At 33.9% G+C, this 24,656-nt stretch overlaps 1 protein-coding gene across 16 annotated transcripts in view; it reads left to right on the top strand.

Annotated features, from left to right (window-relative positions):
* The window catches only part of ANKS1B (ankyrin repeat and sterile alpha motif domain containing 1B), a 1,261,971-nt gene that overhangs the window by 199,022 nt on the left and 1,038,293 nt on the right, over positions 1 to 24,656 (top strand). For all 16 annotated transcript variants that reach the window (XM_032285364.1, XM_032285340.1, XM_032285282.1 and 13 more), the window contains 4 exons: positions 3,084 to 3,159; positions 5,147 to 5,248; positions 6,370 to 6,483; positions 8,958 to 9,124. In XM_032285364.1, coding sequence (XP_032141255.1) covers positions 3,084 to 3,159; positions 5,147 to 5,248; positions 6,370 to 6,483; positions 8,958 to 9,124 — 459 coding nt within the window. The remainder of the gene's footprint in view (positions 1 to 3,083; positions 3,160 to 5,146; positions 5,249 to 6,369; positions 6,484 to 8,957; positions 9,125 to 24,656) is intronic.

The following is a 24,656-nucleotide window of genomic DNA, read 5'->3' as shown; positions in this document are numbered from 1 at the left end:
GTTGTCTCCGTAGGTCATGTGTCAACCTTGTCTACTGGCTCTAAGGCCAGCCCAGCACTAGGATTTGCCTAGGAATAGCAGTCATTGTGTCCAAGACTGCCTTTCAAGTTTACTGAAGATCCCAGAGCGCTTCAGCCTGCAGTGCAGTGGTGAGGCTTGTTGAGAGACTCACATTCTAACCTCTGGGATGGGTGATTCCCTTCTGGCTGAAGCTGGTCCAAATGCTCCCTCAATGTGTGGACACTGGCTGAACCCAGCACAGCTTTATTGTCCACTCTGACAAATCAGCACTGAATTCAGTGTAAAGTTCCTCAGTCACTTCCCTCTTCCTTCCTAAAATGCACAGATTTTTCAGTTTCATCCTGCACTACTCACAAATTGTCCTTGTTTTTCATCCTGTGTTTTTCCCTCCCTCCACTTTTTGCCGCAGAAGAATTCCTAAACATCTACATTTTCAAAGTACTTGCTAGGTATTGGAGATACAATGTTGAAAAAAAAATAGATGTGGCCTACATTTCCACTGAACTTATAGTTTATAATGGGAACTAGACAATTGCTTTATAATGTGATATTATGAGTGCTATGATAAGGAAAATATAGATTGATATGGAACACCCAGGACAAGCTCTAAACTTGAGGGGCCAGGGATGTGTTTATAAATACAAGTATATTAAGTTAAGATTCAACATAAGTATGTTCTCAAAACATACTTTTTAGACTTTCAGAATCATAGGGGAATTTGTTAGAAATGATAATTCTTGGGCCTAATCTCAGGCTACTGAATGAGAAACTCTGGGGAGGGGCCCAGAATTCTGTTTTTCAGCAATCTCTCCAGGTGGTTCTTATTCATGCCGAAAATCAACTAGTGGTATATCTAGATGACCAGATTACGAAGGCTAGGAGTTAGATCCTGCGAGGCAGAGAGACCAGCTTCTGAGACCTCTGTGGAAGAAAGCAATATGAAACAATTATGAAAGAGTTCATCATGCCTGGAGTATAGGCATGGGGTCTGGAAGAGGGTTATGATGGGCAAAAGATGGAAGGAAGAGGAAAGCAGGGAGAAAATATCATCTGGGTTTTGTAAGCCACATTAAATTATTTTTTTTTTTGCTTTCTAATTATTTTTATTTTTAATTGATATGTAATAATTGTACATATTTAGGGGTACAGAGTGACATTTTGATACATCAAATACACGATGCAATGACAGACAGGGTAATTAGCATATCTGTTACCTCAAACATTTGCCATTTCTTTGTGTTGGGAACATTTAAAACTCCTCTTCTAGTATTTGAAAATATATAATCTATTATCATTAACCATCATCACCCTACTATATAATACTAGAACTTCTTCCTCCTATCTAGCTGTAACTTGGTGGCCATTCACCAACCTCTCCCTAGCCTTCTCTCCCTGCTCCCCTGCCCGGCCTCTCATAACCATAATGTTACTTTCTATTTCTGTGGGCTTAACTTTTTTAGCTCACACATATGTGAAAACATGTGGTATTTATCTTTCTGTGCCTGACTTATTTTACTTAACATAATATTCTCCAGGCTCATCCATGTTGCTGTGAATGACAGGATTTGATTCTTTTTTATGGCTACATTAAATTGTTTAGATTTCATTTATCATAAATATTTACAGACAGCCCCTAACTTACAATGATTTGATTTAACAATTTCTCAGCTTTAAAATGGTGTGAAACTGTCGCAATTTTGATATATTTCAAATTTTGAATCTTGATCTTTTCCCAGGCTAGTGATATGCAGTATATGAGATATTCAGTGCTTTATCATAAAATAGGCTTTGTGTTAAATGATTTTGCCCAGCTCTAGGTTAATGTAAGTATTCTGAGCATGTTTAAAGTAGGCTGGTCTAGCCTATGATGTTTGGTAGGTTAAGTGTGTTTAAATGCATTTTCTTTTCTTTTCTTTTCTTTTTTTAAAATTTTTATTGTTGAGATGGAGTCTCTCTCTGTTGTCCAGGCTGGAGTGCAGTGGTGCAATCTCAGCTCACTGTGTCCTCTATCTCCCTGGTTCAAGCAATTCCTCTGCCTCAGCCTCCTGAGTAGCTGGGATTACAGGTGCATGCCACCATGCCTGGCTAATTTTTTTGTATTTTTAGTAGAGACGGGGTGTCACCATGTTGGCCGGACTGGTCTTGAACTCTTAACCTCAGGCAATCCACCTGCCTTGGCCTCCCAGAGTGCTGGGATTATAAGCAAGAGCCACTGTGCCTGGCCTAAATGCATTTTCAATTTATGGGATACTCAATTTATGGTGGCTTTATCAGGAGGTAACCCTATGGGAAGTCAAGGAGCATCTGTGTTTATACATCTGTCTCTTCAAATAGAATGTGAATATATGAGGTCCAGGATGACATTTCCGTACCTCAGAACATCCTTTAATTACTCTTGGCTTATAATTAATGTTAAATAAATGCATGCTGATTAAAAGAGCTTCTTGCATAGCCACAAAAGCCTTGTGAGGTGGGCATTACTACTCATACTTAAGGACAGCTGAAGCTAAGAGAAGGTGAGTGGCTTACTAACATAAAAAGTCAAATGGCTATTTATTTATTGATTTTTGAGATGAAGTTTCACTCTGTCACCCAAGCTGGAGTACAATGGCATGAACTTGGCTCACTGCAAACTCTGCCTCCTGGGTTCAAGAGATTCTCCTGTCTCAGCCTCCTGAGTAGCTGGGATTACAGGCACGTGCCACCATGCGTGGCTTATTTTTGTATTTTTAGTAGAGATGGGGTTTTGCCATGTTGATCAGGCTGGTCTGGAACTCCTGACTTCAGGTGATCCACCTGCCTCAGCCTCTGGAAGTGTTGGGATTACAGGCATGAGCCACTGGGCCCCGCCCAAATTGTCATTTAGAAGCAGAGATGTTTTACAAACCCAAAATGATGGATTTTGCTTTTAGAATCTCTTCTTTATTCTACATTGTCTTTCTGTTAGGGAAGGCTGAGATTACAGAAAATAAGTATGAATATATAAAATATGAGATTTTTTTTTTAACCTGTAAGCATTCCAAATGCAATCGTGCTTTATTTATTTATTTATTTTTTTCCAGACAGAAAAGGGGAGTGCACTTCATGAAGCAGCTTTGTTTGGAAAGGTGGATGTTGTACGAGTTCTGTTAGAAACAGGTAACTGTTGTGATTCTGCATGGAGCTTATCCTGCCATATACCATTTCTATTTTGGGAATAGATAAAGGAAAATTTTCTTCACAGATCACCCTCTTGCCTTTGCTCTAAATTGCAGATATGTATTCATATTATGTAGAACTGAGCTTCAGTATTTAGGTAACATTAATATCAATGTGTACCTTCCTTTATGCAATAGATGTTTTAAGTACAAACATCTTAGTTATTACAATTTTATGCATTTAAGTGCTTTAGAGATAAACTACCAAAAGAAAAGGAGATTTCTGCCTTCTGTAAAAGAGAGGATTGGGAGGCCGAGGCGGGTGGATCACGAGGTCAAGAGATCGAGACCATCCTGGTTAACACGGTGAAACCCCGTCTCTACTAAAACTACAATAAATTAGCTGGGCATGGTGGCGCGTGCCTGTAATCCCAGCTACTCAGGAGGTTGAGGCAGAAGAATTGCCTGAACCCAGGAGGCGGAGGTTGCGGTGAGCCGAGATCGCGCCATTGCACTCCAGCCTGGGTAACAAGAGCGAAACTCCATCTCAACAAAAAAAAAAAAAAAAAAAAGAAAAAAAAAAGAGAGGAATTGATCCTTGAGAAATTGTCAGAAGTGCTTGGTTTATTGAAGAACATAATTTTCTAGGTTTTATATTGTGTACTAGGGTAAACAGAGATTTGAGTTTCCTCTCCTAAGGTAAATTGTCCTTCTAGTAAGTTAATTAACTGAGTACCTATTGTTAGGCTAGGGAGACTTATTATAAAGGGAATCTTTTAAAGGAAATGCTTTGAAGGAAAAATAAAGTTGGCTTATTTATTTTTATACATTCATTCTTGTTGAAATGAAATAAAGGTAGAACTGAGGTCAGATTTTTTTTTTTTTTTTTTTTAAGATCGTAAGGCATGGATACAAATTCATGCTTGTAAACAACTGATGGAAATTTTTCATGTTATGGACTATAGTGACTTTATTTTCCTCTGTAGAAAAATAAAATGAAAGACAATGTCAGACTATTGTGATTGTATTTGTACACAATTTAACAAAGTTAAAATTTCATTTATATTTAACTTTAACATGCAGTGTGGTGATATAACAAATGATTTGAGGAAACCACCTCAATATTAATATGTGCTGATCACACATTTCTATACAAATTTAAACATGTATTAAATAATCTTACAATGAACTTAAATTTGGGACCAGATCCTGTAAACTGGCTTTTTTTAAATTGCAATTATGTATTTGGAAAATTCATACCTTTTTAGGGCAGTGAAAGCTATTTGCTACATTAAAATAAGTTCTTTCATACACTATGTATTTTCACAACTAAAATAATAACAGGTGTTTTAGTTACACACTTCGATAAGTTTGCTCATCAGGTGGATGATGAGTGTGGCTGATGAATATAGTCTTGCATAAATAAATATCATGGAGTATTTGACCGTGTATTTGGATAAATTCTTTGTGGACAACAGTTAAAAATAATCATGCTTTTTCAACTTTGTGGATATTCAAGTGTTCTAAGACTATTCTTATATTACTTACATGGTACATGATTATCATTTACTAAATATTTTTACCATATCATACAGAGTATATAAATCACATGACCATTTTACTTTGGGAATTCACATTCTAAATCAATATTTTTTTTTTTTTTGGGTGTAATAGTGTGCTGTTTAGTTAAGTAGTTGTAACCCAAAGATACCATAGGGTCCTGAAAAACAATCTTAAGCATTGGATCAGTGCCCTTTAAGAGTTAATTCGTGATCAAGAATGTTCCTAATCTTTGGTAGCAAAAGGCCTCCCCTTCTTTCTTGGTAAAATGTTGCGTGTGTTTGTGGTGTATATAGAACTTAATTTTTTTAAAACCACTTTTAGTGCTTGGTCTGCGTATGTTTGAAATTACAGCAGTTAGATACTGATAATATCTTCTAAGGACACTTTAGTGGTGTACATCTAGTGGGTTTTTCTTTTTCTTTCAGGAATTGATGCCAACATAAAGGATAGCTTAGGTAGAACTGTCTTGGACATTCTGAAAGAACATCCATCTCAGAAATCTCTCCAGATTGCAACACTCTTACAAGGTAAATGCATTGAATGATCGATGAGTTTGCCTTAAAGTCAAGATGAAATTGAAACTGTTGTAGTTTTCTTCTGGATTTTGAGTTAGTGTTTACTTTTGAACAAACTTAACTAGTTTTATTTTTTTCTGGTAGACTTTTAAACCAAATAATACTGTAATACCTTTTAATTTTTTATTTTTGTTTTTCAACTACTTGTTATTTTAGAGAAGGTAATGTATTTATTTACTCATTTGGTGAACATTTATTTCTATAGTCAGATGCTGTTTTCTTTATGATTAAGAGAAAAGTGAGATGTTTTCTTGTCTTATACTTATCTGGCTTTGCCACTTATTAGCTGAATGACCACAGACAAGTTAATAATATTCCTCCTTTACTTGTAATCTTTAAAACTTAATGCATGTGTCATAGTTTTGTAAGGATTAGATGAGTCAATTTATAGAAAATACTTAGAACAATGCTGGGTCCATAGTAAGCAATATTTAAGTTTAAGCTGCTATTCCTAATATTATATCTTTATCAACACTAGAAAAATGAAAGATAGGCTGAATATAGGACATTACTTCAAGAATAATGGCAATGAACATTATTTCTTTGTGGAAATAAAGTTAATATGTAAATTATGCTTATCTTACAAGATTACAGCACCATTTTAAAATAAACTTATTCCATTTCATTCATTTATGTTACCTGGCTAGTTGTTGTATCCATATAAACTCAGCATTCCTATTTTAGGGATTAAATCTGTTTAAATCATCTTTCAGATAGTTTAAAATTTTCAGATGGAAAATATTTAAGGAGACCAAGGAGTTTATTGTATCTTCAATAGGTGAATTTATTTTTAAGGAAAGAATGTGTTAAATTTCGTTTTTGGAAGAAAGGAGTTCAAGAGATCCTCCCAAAGAATTGAATGTCTTTTTTTTTAAATTAAAAACTTTAAGTAAATAACTCGTCATGACATTGTTTTGTATGTTTGGTTGTTTAGAAGTTCTTTTGAAAACTTAGGATGTATTTAAGATATAAGAAAATAAATGAAAAACTGATTACCAGAAGTAAAACATAAAATTTATTGATTTAAAAATAAGTGAATTCAAGTATGTAATCTCAAAATTATATACATACAGAGTATTTAGAAGGCATGGGAAGATCTACAGTCCTTGAAGAGCCTGTACAGGAAGATGCAACACAGAAAACACACATTTCATCTCCCGTTGAGTCTCCTTCCCGAAAGACCAAAAGTGAGTGCCTAATTATAAGGCCCTGGAAACTATACTAGACTCTTATGTACAGTTGTGAAAATTTCAAGTCTAATAGGTTATATCCTATACTCTATATTTTATCCATTTTTAAGAGCTCCTGTTGTTGGTTAGGGCTTCTCAGTCCTGAGATACAGTAGTGAGCAAAGCAGAAAATTATCCCTGCTATAGTGAAGTTTATATAAATATGTTCTTTTCTTAAATGTGTTTTTTTCCCCAGCTTTATTGAGGTATACTTGGCAAATAAAAATTGTGTATGTTTACAGTGTACAACTTGATATATACATTTTGGAGTAATTTCCAAAATAATTTACTTACTCATCATCTCACATAGTGTAGTGGTTGTTTTTTGTTTTTTGTTTTTTTGGTGGAGAGAACACTTAAGATCAACTCTCTTAGCAAGTTTCAGGTATACAATAGAATGTTATTAACTATAGTCACCATGCTGTACTTTAAATCTCTAGAATTTATTAATCCCCCATGACTGAACCTTTGTACCTTTGATCAACACTTTCCCATCTCCTTTACTCCTCAGCCCCTGGCAATCACCATTCTACTCTCTGTTTTATGATTTTGACTTTTTTAGATTCCACATATAAGTGAGATCATGCAGTATTTGTCTTTCTGTGCCTGGTTCATTTCACTTAGCATTATGTCCTCTAGGTTCATCCATGTTGTTACAAATGACAGGATCTTTTTTCTTAAGGCTGACCAATAGTCCATTATTTGTGTAGTATATATTTATTTGTATATAAATGTACATTATTTGTATATAAATGTATACACACATTGCATTTTCTTTATCCATTCATCTGAGAGTGGATACTTAAGTTGTTTTCATGTCTTGGCTGTTCTAAATAATCCTGCAGTGAATGGAAGCGTGCAGATATCTCTTCAAGATACTGGTTTCATTCCTTTAAGTAAGCACCCCAAAGTGTGAACCCTGAATCATATGGTAATTCTATTTTTAATTTTTTGAGGAATCTTCATACTGTTTTTCATAGTGGCCATACCATTTTACATTCCCATTGACAGCATGCAGGGTTCCCTTTCTCCACATCCTCAGCAACACCTCCTATCTTTTGTCTTTTTGAGAACAGCCATTTTAATAGGTGTGAGGTGATAACCCATTGTGGTTTTGATTTACATTTCCCCGATGTTTAGTGATGCTGAGCACTTTTTCATATACTTTGGGCCATTTATGTGCTTTTTTGGAGAAGTGTCTATTCGGGTCCTTAGCCCATTTTAAAATTAGGTTATTTGTGTTTTGCTATTGTGTTATGTGAATTCCTTATGTATTTTGGGTATTAACCTGTTATAAGATCAATGGTTTGTAAATATTTTCTCCCATTCCTTAATTACCTTTTTAGTCTGTTGTTTCATTTGCAGTGGAGAAGCTTTTTAGTTTGATGGAATCCCATGCGTTCATTTTTGCTTTTGTTCATATCAAAAAAATAATTGTCCAAACCAACATCAAGTTTTTTCCCTATGTTTTCTTTTAGGAGTTTTATATTTTCAGGTGTTAATTTTCTAGTCTTGATCTCATTTTTTACATAGGTTATGAGATAAGGGTCATATTTCATTCTTGCATGTGGACATTCACTTTCTCAAAACTATTTATTGAACAGACTATCTTTTCCACATTTGTGTTCTTGGAACCCTTGTGAAGAGCTACAGTAATCAAAACAGTATGGTACAGGCATGAAAACAGACATATACACCAATAAAACAGAATAGAGTCCAGAAATAAATTCATGTATCTATAGTCAGCTGATCTGAAATGTGTTTTTATCAGAATAAAAATATTAAAATCTGGATTGTAACTGCTAGAAATTTTTTTCAGAATAAATTATAGGTATAAGGAACCTTTCTGAGACTGTTTAGAAATGTGCATATTTGCATATAATTTACAAAATCTTCATGTTTGACAGATGATGCATATTAATCGGTTTTTTCTGTTTTTGCTTTATATCATATACCATAATTCTTAATGTACTGATTACCTATATCATTATTTGTTTAAATATCTTGTACTATTTCTATTTCTGTTTATTGAACCTAGAAAGAAGATTTTCAGCACCATTTCAAATTTGCTTATGAATTCTGTCAATGAAGTAAAATACCAATAAAAGATTACAGAAATGAAATCCTGTAATAAATGAAACTTTGTGAATTGGAATTCCAGATGCTTTTATGTACTATGTATATATACTCTTACAATAATTATTTATATTTTGAAAAAGAAGGAAAATAGGCAGAATTATAATCTCTTTTGTCCATTAATATTCTTGTTCTAATTATAGTTGAGTACCTTGTTTTTAGCAGAATAGTGTCTGTCTGACTGCTTAATCTGTTATATTTTGAGTTCTATCACCATAGCAGTCATATTTTTATTGCTTATCATTAAGTTTTAACAATAGTCTTTCTTTAAACTTCTGAAAAAATTATTCTCATAGGTGAAACCGTCACTGGAGAATTATCAAAACTCTTGGATGAAATAAAACTCTGTCAAGAAAAGGATTATTCGTTTGAAGACTTGTGCCACACAATATCAGACCACTACTTAGATAATTTGAGCAAGATTTCAGAGGAAGAACTTGGGAAAAATGGAAGCCAGAGTGTAGTAAGTAAGGTGGGGGGAATGAAGACAATGTGTCTGTCTTTGCCAGTTCAGTATGTACACCTAAGAGGCATCAGATGTGGTGCATTATCAGATTCTGCCAGTATAAGATGTCAGTTTTTTTTATTGCTCTTTTCCTGATGTTCTTTGGGGTTTTCCTCTCAGTGCATCTGTAGGGGAAGCAGTGCTTTGAGACATCACTTGACGATCTGTCTACATTTAGACTCTTTCTTAAAACACATGGATTTTTAGTTTAATTGTTGTTGTTGTTATATTCCTTTAGTTTTACTGGGCATAATGATGTTAGTTCCCAAAGAAAGACAAAAATCTTCATTTTGACTGTCTCCCCATTTTCTCTATGAACTCAGTCTTGTCTCCCCCATTTTCTCTATGAACTCAGTCTAACACCATCTTTAAGGAGTAAAACAGAGCTGAGCCACATGTACAATTTCCTCACCTACTCCTTAAGTCATAGTAGGAGAGAATGTGGGAAGTTCAGTCTGCATATTTTTATAATATTATGCAAATCCCAGCAGGGTTCTCTTTGATAAGCTCAGAATCTAAAGCATGAGTTACTTCCTGTGACAATCCCTTATGATAGTGTTCTTTGAAAATATTGTCATATAAAATATTAAAGGTTATATGAGGCAGAAAAGCAGATGATATAGTTGAGTAAGAGCAAGTAATTCTATTTATTAGGAATAACAGAGTTTACAAAGAGGAAAGAGGGGAGATAAGATTAGAAGGATAGATTGAGGTCAGGCCATGGGTGATTCTCTCTCATTTGGATTTTTATATTAACACAATAGCAAGAAAAACTATAGCGAGTAAATCAGTTTAATATTAAGATTTGTAAACCTACTTTTTGTCCTATAGAGGAAGGATTTATAGTATGTACTGGTATTAAAGGAAATATATTATTCTGATAAGGAATCTTTACTCACTTTTAGAACTTAATTTGTTACAGATATATCATACTTTATTCAAAAGTAATAGAGTAAACTGTGTTAAGTATGTCATATTATTTGTGAAAACTAAAAAGGAAATTGTTAAGTTTAGTGGCTGTCCATTACGAAGACATTTACTTAATTTAGTTACTTAAAGTGATCTGCGACACTGTTTCCTGGGATAGCACTTGCTAATCTAATTCCATAGCTAGTCCTACCTCCTAGGCCTGCTTTTTTTGGTTTCATTTTGTTTTCTGGCTTCACTCTTTTTTGTAAAAACATCCTATTATTAGCCTCCATAAAAATTCTTTATGAATAATTATGAACAGTTGTATATGTACTGGAGTAAATACCTGTAGGTTTTACCAAATGAAATTTTTATATTAATGAAATATTTATAATAGTAACTTTAATGTTGGGACAAAATCCTTTGTTAAAAAACCTGAAACAGATATATGCTATCTTAGATTACCAGTCAGTTACATTTTAATATTTCCTTGAAAGTTAGTTAGAACTTAAAACATATTTGTTCTATATAAACAATACATAGTGTTAACATTTTAAGATCCAACTTTAGATTTATCTAAACTGGCAGCTTGTGGTTTACTTCTAAAACCACAGATATTCTGATAGCCCTAATTCTTGATTATTTGTAAATTATATATAGAGACTACATTTCTAGTAATATTTGATGCAAATTATGAGACATACACAATGAAAGAAATTCAAATTGAGTAAAGTAGAGAGTAAGTATAAAACAGGAGCTCTAATTATTTTTCGTTTACTCAATGAATATCTTACATTCCCGGGGATCTGTAAGTGCTGCTTGGAGACCATGATTCAAACTTCTATCTTTCAGGACGTGATGGCAAAGCTTTTGACGTTAGGAGAGTGACAATAGTTTGGGGAAAAGATGTTCAATTTTTTTTTTCTTTTTGTAAACCAAAGACTATATTGTGAGAGTGGCAAGAAAGAGATTAATGCTCGTAAATTGAGCGTTAAGGTTTTGAAATATGAACTCATGCTTTTCTAATACCACTCTGTTCCTGTGACAAACCTTTACAATAGTGTTCTTTGAAAATATTTCCCTTTAAAATATTAAAGATTATGTGGAGGCAGAAAAGCAGATGGTATAGATGAGTAAGAGCAAGTAATTCTGTTTATTTAGAAGAATAGAGTTTACAAAAGGGAAAGATGAGAGAGATTAGAAGTCTAGTATGAGGTCAGGCCATGGATGATTTTGAATGTCAGACTAAGAATTTTGGTATTTATTTTTTGGGAAATGATAAAAATCTAAAGGATTTGGGGTAGATAAAAGACATCATTGGAACTGACCTTTCAGAAGATGAATCTGATAGAAACCTGTTATCGAATGTTTAAAAAGTAATCAAATTACTCTGACCCTTCTCTGTAGCCTGTGTTTTATTTGAGTTCCTTCCCTGTTTTGTTGAATATTTGTTTCTATTCATCAAAAATGTTTTTTCCAGAATATTGCTTCAATTATACTTTCCACATGATGCAAAAAGTTTAGTCAAGTATAGGTCACCTAATATAGGTCACCTAATATAGATGATTGTTATCATGTTTTGAGTTGTAAAATTTATAATAGACATGGTTCTTGACTTCCAAGTGATTCAAAACACCTATCTTAAGGAGACTTCAGTCATACTGTGCAGACTATGATTGAAGACTAACATATAAAACAACGAATAAGAACTGACACTTACTAGGTTTTTGCTATTTGCTGCTCTAATGCTTTACATGATTTAAGTCACTTATTAAGTAATCCTAACAATATGGATTTAGAAAATGACTTAGCTGCCAAATGGCAGAGTGATGATTCAAACTTTGAGCCAATGTTTTTAATTCTCAACCATATTTCTCATAGTATGCTACCTTGTGGCCAAAGGAATTTTTAAAAGGAAGAGATCAGTGAATATATATATTTTTTGAGACAAAGTCTTGCTGTGTTGCCAAGGCTGGAGTGCAGTGGCAAGTGGCATGATATTGGCTCACTGTAACCTCCGACTCCTGGATTCAAGGAATTTTCCTGCCTCAGCCTCCCAAGTAGCTGGGACTACAGGCACCTGCCAGCATGGCAGGCTAATTTTTGTATTTTTATTTTATTTTATTTTATTTTTTAGCAGAGATGGGGTTTCACTGTGTTGGCCATGCTGGTCTTGAACTCCTGACCTCATGATCTGTGTACCTCAGCCTCCCAAAGTGCTGGGATTACAGGCTTGAGCCAGCGTGCTGGAGGGCAGTTAATATTTATAGATATTAATTGAAGGCTTTGTGGAGGTAGGGAGAGACTAAGCTGTGTCCTGGCAAAAGGGGAGCTGTGCTTTTCACTTTTGTTGCAATAAATGATTGAGAAAGGATTTCAGCCTGAAAAAACAGTATTTGCTAAAGCACAGAGGTGAGAATTAGTGTATAATTTGAGAATGATTTATGATGAGAGTTTGTTTTGGAAAGTAGTAGGAAATAAAGTTGGATAAGTAATGATAATAGCTAAATTTGTGGAACACTTAACTTGTATTAACTGATTTAATTCTCACAATAACCCTATGAAAAGCATAGTATTATTTCTCCACACAGAGAGGTTTTATTACTTTCCCAGGTTCATACAGTAATTACAGAGCTAAAAACACAGCCATTCTGGAGCTGGAGCCATAACCCCTTGCCACTCAACTATACCGTCAGAGAACAAAGGCAGCTAAGTAGGTTGGGAAGCTAGTCAGAAGTTTAAAATTGATGCTGAGAATAAACTCTTGATTAGGGGAGTTCTCATGAGGGTGACATTTTTGGAAAATAAAAGTGGTAGTTGTATATTGGTTGATCTAGGGAGAGGCTCAAAAAATGGTTCTCAGCTATAGTTGCACATTAGATTTACCTAGAGAGGCTCTAAAAATAAATACTGTTGCCCTCAGATACCAGTTCAGACCAACTAAATCAAAATCATTTTGTGTAGCTCTGAGCATTGTTCTTGGAAAAGTTTCTCAGGTTATTCTAACATGGGTACTGTTTGTCTTGAGAACCAAAAATCGGCCAAGATCTTACTGAGGTAATTCAGGTCTGAGATGATGAGTAAGAACTGAGGTCTTGATAATGCCATGAAACTAGAATTTTTTGAGATAGAACAAATCTTGTAGATCTTAATGTCCAGCCTACTGCTCCAATTCCCCAGCCCAGTATAAGAGCTTCTAAAAGTGTCTTGAATTAGGAATTATCTATGCTGTATCAAATTAGCATAGATTGGGTGGCTTGAAAAAAACCCAGCATTTATTTCTCATAGTTCTGGAGTCTTAGAAGCCCAAGATCAAGGTGCCTAGCAGAGCTGGTATCTGGTGAGGTCCTGCTTCCTGGTTTGCCGAGGGCTGTCTTCTGGTTGTATCTTCATGCGGCAAAGAACAGAAAGGGGAAAAGCAGGTTCTCCTGATGTTTTTTAAAAAATATGAACACTGGGCTGGGCGCGGTGGCTCAAGCCTGTAATCCCAGCACTTTGGGAGGCCGAGGCGGGTGGATTACGAGGTCAAGAGATCGAGACCATCCTGGTCAACATCGTGAAACCCCGTCTCTACTAAAAATACAAAACATTAGCTGGGCATGGTGGCGCATGCCTGTAATCCCAGCTACTGAGGAGGTTGAGGCAGGAGAATTGCCTGAACCCAGGAAGCGGAGGTTGCGGTGAGCCGAGATCACGCCATTGCACTCCAGCCTGGGTAACAAGAGTGAAACTCCGTCTCCTCCGTCAAAAAATAAAAAAAAATATATATATATATATATATATATATATATATATATAAACACTAGCACATCATAAGGGATTATCATCTGATGACCTCCCAACACCCCCTTCCTAATACTGTCACATTAGGGCTTAGGATTTCAACATACGAACTTAGGGTAGGGGACACCGATGTCAGGTCCATAGCAGGGAGGCTTTCAGTTTATCATCAAGAAAAATCTAAACCACAGTGAAAGCACAGTCCTCAATTATAACATTTCTATGTTATATTGAAATAATAAATGTGGACAACATTTCTCTATGTTATTTTATATTACTGGCTAAATGATGGGCATTTGGGTTCAGTTAAAATTTAATTTCATCGGATACGAAACATCCAGCTTGCTAATTGTAATATGACAGGTAATTTAATTTAGGAGAAACAAAAATGTAAGGAAATATGTTTTGTAGCATCCATATTATTAATTAATATATTTTACATATTAATTATGTGGCTTGAGTTTTGAAAGTATTTTACCTATTCTTAGTTCAGTGTAGCTTTTATTGTCTCATTTCTTCCAATAGAGGGCACTCTGATTCAGTAATATCAAATACAAAACCAACCATCTTATGTAAGAACTTTTATTTTTGAATCGGAGATTCTTATTTTTATTAAAATATTAGCTTAATGTAGTAGTTTGAACACTTTTACTAGTGTAAGTTAAAAATTAAATTCTTATGATTGAATGTATTCAGTTGGAGGTTTTACATGCAATATAAAGGCTAGCTCAAGTTAAAATTACATTTTGTCTTGCATACATTTTAATTCAAAAGGCAGTCTGTTTTATATACTCTTATAGTATACATATGAAGCCATTTTCTAAGTTGAATTAGGACATTATATAATCTAGAATGTAAATTTTGAAGAAATATAAATATCCTAACATTCTTTAACAACCCATAAAATTTAGGTTTTCGAAAGAATGTAAAATAATCTGAAAAAATTTTCTGTTCTCTTTGTTTTCCCAAGCCTTATATTCATGTTTTTTCCTCCATGTGTATAAACAGTCTATATAATTCTTAAATGTGAACACAGCATGCCATAGAGAAATTTGATGATAAATATCATTAGCACATTTCAGAATCCAGATATCAGGAAAACTTTTTTTTTTTTTTTTAAACATTCGTAGTAGAGCATTACCTCATCAGCCTATGTCTTTAAGAAGTAAATAAGAAGCTTAAGGGATGAAATGTGTTATATATTTTTTTCTGCTGAGGGAGAACATAGACACAAGCAGCATCTGAAGCTTTTGGTTCGAAAGGTATTGCATTGGCAGGTTTTGTGCATTTTCATACAGCCACTATACCTCTTTTCTGTTATTTTACTTTCTTTTCCAATGCAAAATCTTTAATTACATGTCAGCCTCTGATGTGTGAGCTATTTTATTTTAGTATTTTAAGATTTACCTTGAAGGATTTTCATTTTTTTTTTTTTTAGCTGGTAAACCACATTTTAATTATATAGGTTCATCATGACACATTACTTCTGTGACATTTTAAAATGTGTTCCCACAATAATTAATCCAGACAAGAAGGTTGTAATAAATCATAACCAGATACATTATACCAGCATAATTTTTTCTCAGTGTATTTCTTCCTAGCCTACTGGACATTTGTAAGAATATCCCTGGGGTCAGATATATTCATACTCATTCATTTACCAAGCTGTACAAGTCTTTTTAAATATATTACTTTAATATGTTACCAATGAGAGAACAAGTTAGTCAGTAAACAAATAAATGGCTGAAAATATTACTGTGTATTCATGGATTTCTTTTTTTTTCCCCCCATTTATTTATTTTATTGCATTTTAGGTTTTGGGGTACATGCGAAGAACATGCTGAGTTATCCTTGAGAATACTCTTTGGGAGTGAGGTCCTTACTTTTGGAAAACATACTTAATTTAGTTCTAAAATTCATCAAGTTTTAAGGTTCAGTAGAGTCAGACTAGATTGCCTAAAAACAAAATTGTGTTTCTGAAACAAAGTTTACCTTCAAACACCTTCTGACCCATCTTCTAGAGCTTATTATCAGGAATGCATCAATTTCAGAATTTGGAGAGACCTTAGTAGCTGTCTTATCTGATTTCCATCATATTTAGAGAACCTTGGAAAGTTAATTTTTTGAAATGTAAATAGAGGCTTCTTATTATAGAAACATAACTGATTCTTTAGCATATATAAATTTTTAATAGTGGTGCTAAATCTTAAGAAGTGGTATATAATGTTCAGAAGAATATTCTAACTTGAACAATTCATGCCTTATGTAGTTGAACAGTTCTTTTGGAAGTGGTAATTCAAGGTGATTCAACCAAGGTTTGAATTCTCCTAACAGATTTTGCAAGAATTAGAGAATTTAGAACTGGGATCCTGTTGACCTGCATTTATACTTTGAAAACAGTACCATTAACCACACATATGTACTGTATGTACATTAATGGAAAAATCTAGAATCAGAAGGATAATGTTTTTGTCCCTACTCTCACCTCAGGAAGAACTTTTTGTATCCTTTGGGAATCTAGGAAATCCTTGAGATAAATGGCTAGTAGAATAAAAGAGTCGTTTTTGTGAACTCTAACACACTTGTTTTTCCTATTCATGATACATGTCTTTCTGCCTTGCCTTGTAGGTGTATATGTTTTACATTACTTATTATATACTCCTCCATGGTGGGTTCATTATTAGATTGATCTCTGTAATCATATCCTGCCTAACACAGTGCCTTGTATGTAGTGGTCTCTCAATAAAAGTTCATTGACTGAATAAATGCATAAAAAGGCAAAGACTGCATATAAAAGTGCAAATGTTCTTGCAAAATGAATCATTATCATTGCAAAATGCATTTAATTATTTGGAGATGAATTACAGAGACCAAGGTAGAGATTTTTCTAGCAATCATAGTGGGAATCTCAACCATCTTTCTTAGAAGATAACTTAGTGTAACAGTTAAGAACATGAGATTGTGAGTCTTACAGATTTGGGCTTACAACTCTGTTCTGCGACTTAGTAGCAAGGTGACTTTGGAAGTTACTTGATATTTCCAAGCCTTACTTTCTTCATTGGTAAAAAAATTCTACTATAGCTTTCTGTCAGCCATAGAAAAGAGCTATTTTGTTCTCTTTTTGTGTTGCTGAAGACATCTTGATTTTTATGTTTTACAGACTTTGTCCAATTTTGTCCAGACTTTCTAAATAGCCACAAAATGTCAATGTAGAGGGGATTTTTCTAGTGAAAAGTGAAATATTTTGTTCTTGGATTGGTCTAAGTCAAAATTTTACTTAGAAAAAGCATATAGATTTTAAATAGCTTTGCAGAAGTTAGAGAGGAATAGTAAATAGGGCAAATAATTTAACTTATATGAAAAATTATCTCAATAGGCTGAAATCTTGGCTCAAGGTAAGAACATAAAATCCAGTGGGAGTTAGTATAAAATCCTATATTTAGATTCCTTAAAAATCGATGGTATAAATACAAGATGGGGAGATTTAATGTTAGGTAGTGGTTCATACAAAAAGTTCTAGGGTATTTAAATGACTACAACTGCTGCGTGAACCAGGAGTGACATGTAGCTACTAAAAAAATCAGTTAACAGTGACCAAACTGATATCATGATAGATTGTGTAAACATGTTAAAAATCATTATCTTCTTTATTCCTGACAACAATCCCATGAGGTAGCTTTTATCAGCTTCAACATGGGAATCAGGAGTAAAATAACTTGCTAAAAAGGTAAATCTGGGATCTGAATGTAGGTCCAATCTCTTACAATTAGATCATTTTGTCTTTTATTACTATCTTCCAGATTGACCTGCTCTCACCTTTTCATCATTCCTGCCAGTTTGTGGGTTCAGACCCTCATTTCCTCTCACCAGAGTTACTGCAAGAGCCTCCTACCCTGTCTACCCACTTCTAGTCTCTCCTCTTCATCTGCTCGTATTTATTCGGAGCAATGCTGCCAAGTCAGTATGCCTTAAGTGCCATTCTGGTCATGTCATTTTCCTACTCGAAACGAGCACTGGTCCTCACTGCAAAAGTTAAATAGAAACTTTTAACTTAGGTATTAAAGACTCTTCATTTCTAGCTTCATCATATATTTCCAGCTTTATTTCCTAGTAATGTTTTAGATAAATATATTTAATAAAATGGATTACTATCGGCCAGGCATGGTGGCTCATGCTTGTAATCCCAGCACTTTGGGAGGCTGAGGCTGGAGGATTACCTGAGATCAGGAGTTAGAGATCAGCCTAGCCAACATGGTGAAACCCGGTCTCTACTAAAAATACAAAAACTAGCCAGGCCTGGTGGCGCGCACCTGTCATTCCAGCTACTCAGGAGGCTGAGGCAGGAGAATTGCTTGAAGCCAGGAGGTAGAGGTTGCAGTGAGCTGAGATTGCGCCACTGCACTCCAGCCTGGACAAGCATGAGATTCTGTCTCAAAAATAAAATAAAATAAAATGGATCACTCTCAAACATGTCTGTCTTTCCTTATTTCTGTCCATGTTCATGTTTTATGTATATATGATTAATTATTTCCCCTATCATCTCTACTTACTGAAAACTATCCTTCACAAAAGCTTTTTTGATCCTTCTATTTAGATCCAACTATTTGCACCATTATGCTGCTTTCTATTAATTATACATGAATCATCTTTTTTGGCTTTGCTTATAAACTCCTTGAAGACAGGGAAAATATTAATCTATGTGTGTGTATGTATTTGTCCTTCGCATAGTTCCTTGCTCACATATTTAGTAAACACTTATTGAATTTATACAACAGATCATGGGCATAAAAATATCTGTTTGATACCTGTATTTTGGTGTAGACATATGAGAAAAGTTCTAGCATGGAATATTTATGATCTGAGAAGAACTTCCCCTGTTGGTTGATTTTTCAAATAATGAGTACCTTGCCAGTTTCTTTGAAGATGAAATAAAATACACAGATAAACTATATTATTGACTTCACAATATATTGCTAGCATCATAAGTCAGATTATATTTTTCTTAAGTAATAGTACATCTCTCTCACTGATGGCAAGGATATCCTGTATAACAAATACCATGTTTAGCTCCTGATAACATATACGAAGGAAGTATATAGTATGTGAATATCAAATTTCTGATTACATTATTTTTGAATTCCTAAGTTTTTATGTGAAAAATGTTTTTGAATTAATCCTTGTTATCTCTTTCTGTATTATTGAGATGGGGCTATTTTGTTTCCTTTTTTTCTTCTTTTATTTTAGGTTCAGTGAGGTATATATGCAGGTTTGCTACATTGGTAAATTGCGTGTCACTGGTATTTGGTGTACAAATGATTTCTTCATCCAGGTAATGAGTATAGTACCCAATTGTAGCTTTTTGATCTTTACTCTCCTCCCATACTACACCTACAAGTAAGCTACAGGGCCTGTTGTTCCCCTCTTTGTGTCCATGAGTATTTCCATGTGTTTTCAGTGTTGAACTCCCACTTATGAGTGAGAACATGTGGTATTTGATTTTCTGTTCCTGTGTTAATTTGGTTAGGATAATGGCCTCCACCTGCATCCATGTTGCTGCAAAGGACACAATTTTATTCTTTTTTATGGCTGCATAGTATTCCATGGTATATATATATATACCACATTTTCTTTATCCAGCCCACTGTTGATAGATATCTATGTTGATTCCATGTCTTTACTATTGTGAGGGTACTGCAATGAGTATACATATGGATGTGTATTAATGGTAGAATGATTTTCCCAGTAATAGGATTGCTGGGTCAAATGGTAGTTCTGTTTTAAGTTCTTTGAGAAGTCTCCAAGCTGCTTTCTATAAGAGCCGATTTAACTTACTTTCCAACAATAGTATATAAGCGATCCCTTTTCTCTATAACTTCACCAACATCTGTTTTTTTTAACTTTTTAATAATAGTCACTGTGCCAGGTGTGAGATTGCATTCAGTGATTTTGATTTGCATTTCTCTAATGATAAGTAATGTTGAGGGTTTTTTTACTATACTTATTAGCTGCATGTATATCTTCTTCTCATGTCCTTAACCCATTTTTTAATGGGGTTGTTTGGTTTTTGCTTGTTGATTTCTTTAAGTTCCGTATAGATTTTGGATATTAGACCTTTGTCAGATGCATGCATGGATTGTGAATATTTTATCCTATTATCTAGGTTGTCTGTTTATTGTGTTTATTTCTTTTGTCTGTGCAGGTTTTCAGTTTAATTAGGTCCCACTTGTCAATTTTTGTTTTTGTTGCAATTGCTCTTGAAGTCTTTATCATGAAATTTTTGTCCAGACCTATGTCCAGAATGGTGTTTCCTAGACTTCATTCCAAGATTCTTAGAGTTTGAGGTCTTACATCCAAGTCTTTAACCTATCTTGGGTTATTTGTTGTATATGGTGAAAGATAAGAGTCCCGTTTTCATTCTTCCGCATATGGCTAGCCAGCTATCCCAGCACTATTAACTGAATGGTTTGTCCTTTCCCTATTGTTTATTTTTGTGGAAGATTAGATGCCTGTAGGTGTGTGGCTTTATTTCTGGGTTCTCTATTCTGTTCCTTTGCTCTATGTATCTGCTTTTGTATCAGTATCATGCTGTATTTGTTATTGTAGCTGTATAGTATAGTTTGAAATTCGGGAATGTGATGCCTCTGGCTTCATTCTTTTAGGATTGCTTTGAATATTCTGGCTTGTTTTTGATTCTATGTGAATTTTAGGATAGTTTTTTTCTAATTGTGTGAAAAATGATATTGATAGTTTAATAAGAATAGCATTGAATCAGTAGATTGCTTTGGGTAGTATGGAACTTTTATTGATATTGATTCTTCCAACCCATGAACATGGAATGTTTTTCCATTTCTTTATATTATCTCTGATTTCTTTGAACAGTATGTTTTGTAGTTCTCATTGTAGAGATCTTTCATCTCCCTGGTTAGCTGTATTCCTTGGTATTTCATTTTTTGTGTGTGTTTATTGTAAATGGGATTGCATTCTTAATGTGGTTCTCAGATTGAATATTATTGGTGTAAAGAGATTCTACTGATCTTTATACATAGATTTTATATTCTAAAACTTTGGTGAAGTCATTTATCAGTTTCAAGAGCTTTTTGTTGTTTACGGTTTTCTTGGTATAGAACCATATCATTAGTGAAGACAGATAGTTTGAATTTTTCGTTTCCATTTGGGTGCCCTTTATTTATTTCTCTTGCATGATTACTTTGGCTAGGACTTTCAGTATTATGTTATATGTGAGTGGTGAGAATAGCCATACTTGTCTTATTCTAGTCCTTAAGGAAAATGCTTCTAGTTTTTGACCATTTATTATAATGTTGGCTGTGAGTTTGTCCTAGATGGCTATTATTATTTTGAGTTATGTTCCTTTGATGCCTAATTTGTTAAAGGTTTTTTTTTTTTTTAAATCATGAAAGGTTGTTGAATTTTATTGAATATTTCTTTTTTCATCTGTTGAAATGATCATATTGATTTTGTTTTTAAATCTGCTTATATGGTAAATCCCAATTATTGGTTTGTGTATGTTAAATCAACCCTGTATCCCAGGAAGAAAGCCACCTTCCTCATGGTAAGTTTTTGATGCATTACTGCTTTCAGTTTATTTGTTGAGGATATTTGCTTTGCGGTTCATCAGGGATATTGGCCTGTGGTTTTCTTTTGTGTGTGTGTCTTTGCTAGCTTTTGATACTAGGATGATGGGGCGGCTTCATAATATGAGTTAGGGAGGAGTCCATTCTCCTCGATTTTTTGGAATAGTTGCAGTAGAATTGTTAACAGCTCTTCAGCTGTGGAATCCTTCTGGTCTGTTTTTTTTTTGGTTGGTAGGCTTTTTATTATTGATTCAATTTTGGAACTTATTCTTGTTCTGTTCTGGGTTTCAATTTCTTCCTGATTTAAGCTTGGGAGATTGTTTATTTCTAGGAATTTATCTACTTCCTCTAGATTTTCTAGTTTGTATGAATATGGTGTTCATCACAGTCTCTGAAGCCTTTTTTGTATTTCTGCGGGTTTGGTTTTAATTTCACCTTTGTCATTTCTGATTGTGCTTATTTGGATTTTGTCTTTTCTTTCTTTGTTAATCTAGCTACCAGTCTATTGATGTTGTTTATCCTTTCATGCCAACTTTTGTTTTTGTTGATTTTTTTGTATGAATTTTTGGGCCTCAATTTTGTTCAGTTCTGCACTGATTTTATTTTATTTCTTCTGCTAACTTTGTTCTTGTTTTTCTGCTTCCTCTGGTATGATGTTAGATTATTCTTTTGAGGTCTTTTAAAACTTTTTGAGGTAGGCATATAATATTATAGATGTTTAACATTGTTTTTGCTGCAACTCAGATATTTTGGTATGTTATGTCTGTTTTAGTTTATTTCAATTAATTTTTTGATGTCTGCCTTAATTTCATTGTGTACCCAAAAGTCATTCAGGAGCAAGTTGTTTAATTTTCATGAAATTGAAAAGACTTGAGGGATGATTTTGAGAGATATTCAGGGCATTGATTTTTAGTTTTATTCCACCATGGTCTAAAAGTATGGTTGGTATGATTTTGGTTTTCTTGAATTTATTGAGACTTGCTTTTTTGCTGAGGATGTCATCAGTCTTTGAGTATGTTCTCTGTGCAGGTGAGAAGAATGTATCTTTGGTGGTTGATGGCACCCTGTTTTTTTCTAATTGTTAATGATTCTTGCACATTTTGATGGACTCCACTGATGCATAGTATTTCAGTGTGCATGTTCTTAAAATGAGTTTGATGTTAAAATATGTATCTATATTATGAGCATTCTATGAAGGGCAGTAAACTCCTTTTCTAAAATATTTTAAATTTTTATGTTTTGAACTTTATGAAGTTTGTGAAGTTATCATTTTTATATACTCTTTAGATATATTAGTGGCCAGTTTTTGTTTTAGTACTTCTGTTCTTTCCAATCTCTTTATCATCTCAAACTTGAATTTAAGCTTTCTAATAGAAGAACTCAGCTGTTATAATTTTCCTGAGAATCTGTACTTTACACTTATGAACTAATTGTAATGTTTTCCTGAAAATGTAGTAATAATTCACCTTTCTTTTAACCTCACATTCTGGATAATGAAGTTAACTTTTAGTCACTTTTCACATTTACCGTGCTCATTTGTCATAGTATACCTAATTTGTAATTCTATTTCAAGGTGTAGATTTGGGAGTTCTTGGCTCTCTTTTAAAGTGAAGGCCTTGGACAGCTTGCCAGTATTAAAAAAATCCCATTTTGCTGCCCAATGTCAAAGGAGATCAGGCAAGAGCCTGAACTTAAAGAGACATGTCAGTAGCAATAATTACTTATCTCTGTGTCTGAGGAAATGTTTTTCACCTTGAAGAGCAAATTAATTCTGATGGAACAGTAGACTAGTAACCCAGAAAAAATTGCTGAAATTGTCCACGCTTCAACATATTTTATCATGAGACCATTTGGGCCATGACTAAAGAATATTGGAATTCATTCAGCCTCAACAGCTGAAGAATTGAGATTCTCTATGATAGAATCAAAATCAATAACAGTAGGTAAAAGATGCTGTGTGGCCTGCTTCAATCTCAGGCTTAGATATTAAAAACTGATGTTATTTTCGTGTCAGTTTGCCAGAATTCTTGTGTCTGCCATCTATGCTTTTTAAAGCTGAAAGGTTTTGCTTACAGTTTCCTAACAGTTCCATTTAGTTGATAGCTGTCAGTGTTTGCTATCAAATCATTAATTATGAGAAGAAAAGTCTTAATTTGGAGAAAGAATGCATAATCAAGGGAATAAATATGATAGGAAATGAAAGACTTTAAAATGAACAAAGAAAATGAAGTAGTAAGAAGTGGGATCATTAAAGTGAAAATAGTCTGCCCTCAGAATAAATGAGACAAACATTGACATGTTATATCTTTTCCTATAATCCATTCGTTGTTACTGAAATAAATCCATTCCAGCCCTGAAAGATTTCCTTTTGCCCTTGAATCTCTAATCCTACTTTTACCTAGCCTGGTGCCACTTTCCAAAACATTAAAGTATCTTTACTGTCATAGTAATTATCACCCTTACTAACTTACTGAATCCTTGCATTAAAGAATTACACTAATTTCTTCAATAACATAATTTTGTATTGTGTGTGACATTATAGGGTAGAGAACAGGAATTTCAATTCAAACAGACTTGTGTTTGAATTCCTATTCTACTTCATACATAATCTGATCTTTAGATTTCTTATCTGAAAAATGGTAACAATAGTAATAATAATAATACCTTGCAGGTGTTATTTCCCTGGTAAATATTTCCTTGATGTTTAGATTTTTTATATGAAAAATGGTAACAACAATAATAATAGTAGTACCTTACAGGGTTGTTGTGGGGATAGAGGTGATAAATATGGAGTACCTAACACAGTGCCCACCACAGATTACACACTAAACAAATGGTAGCCTGTCATTTATATTTTACTTGATTGAGTCATTTATATGTATTTTTCTCTGTATCACTGCGAGGTTACCCCATAATTGTAGCTAGCCTTCCCATTTTGTCTTAGTCTCTTCCTCTTGAAGTATACTTTGTATAAAAAGTGTTTAGCAGTGTGTTGAACACGCAGAAGGTGTCAAACCAGTGTTTCTGTTCCTTTCTTTGCAATCAGTTTCTCTTAATTCTGACTCACAGCTGTATTATACTGCCAGAAGAGACTTTCTGAAATGGAGTTTATATTTCATGACTTCACAGTCAAAAATCAATGAGAGCCTTATTATTATTATTATTATTATTTTATTTCTAAGTTCAGGGTTACATGTGCAGGTTTGTTA

Source organism: Sapajus apella, unplaced genomic scaffold, assembly GCF_009761245.1.
Source record: "Sapajus apella isolate SASKATOON/1434 unplaced genomic scaffold, GSC_monkey_1.0 scaffold2, whole genome shotgun sequence".
NCBI lineage: Eukaryota > Metazoa > Chordata > Mammalia > Primates > Cebidae > Sapajus > Sapajus apella.
This window is presented reverse-complemented; position numbering and strand designations above follow the sequence as displayed.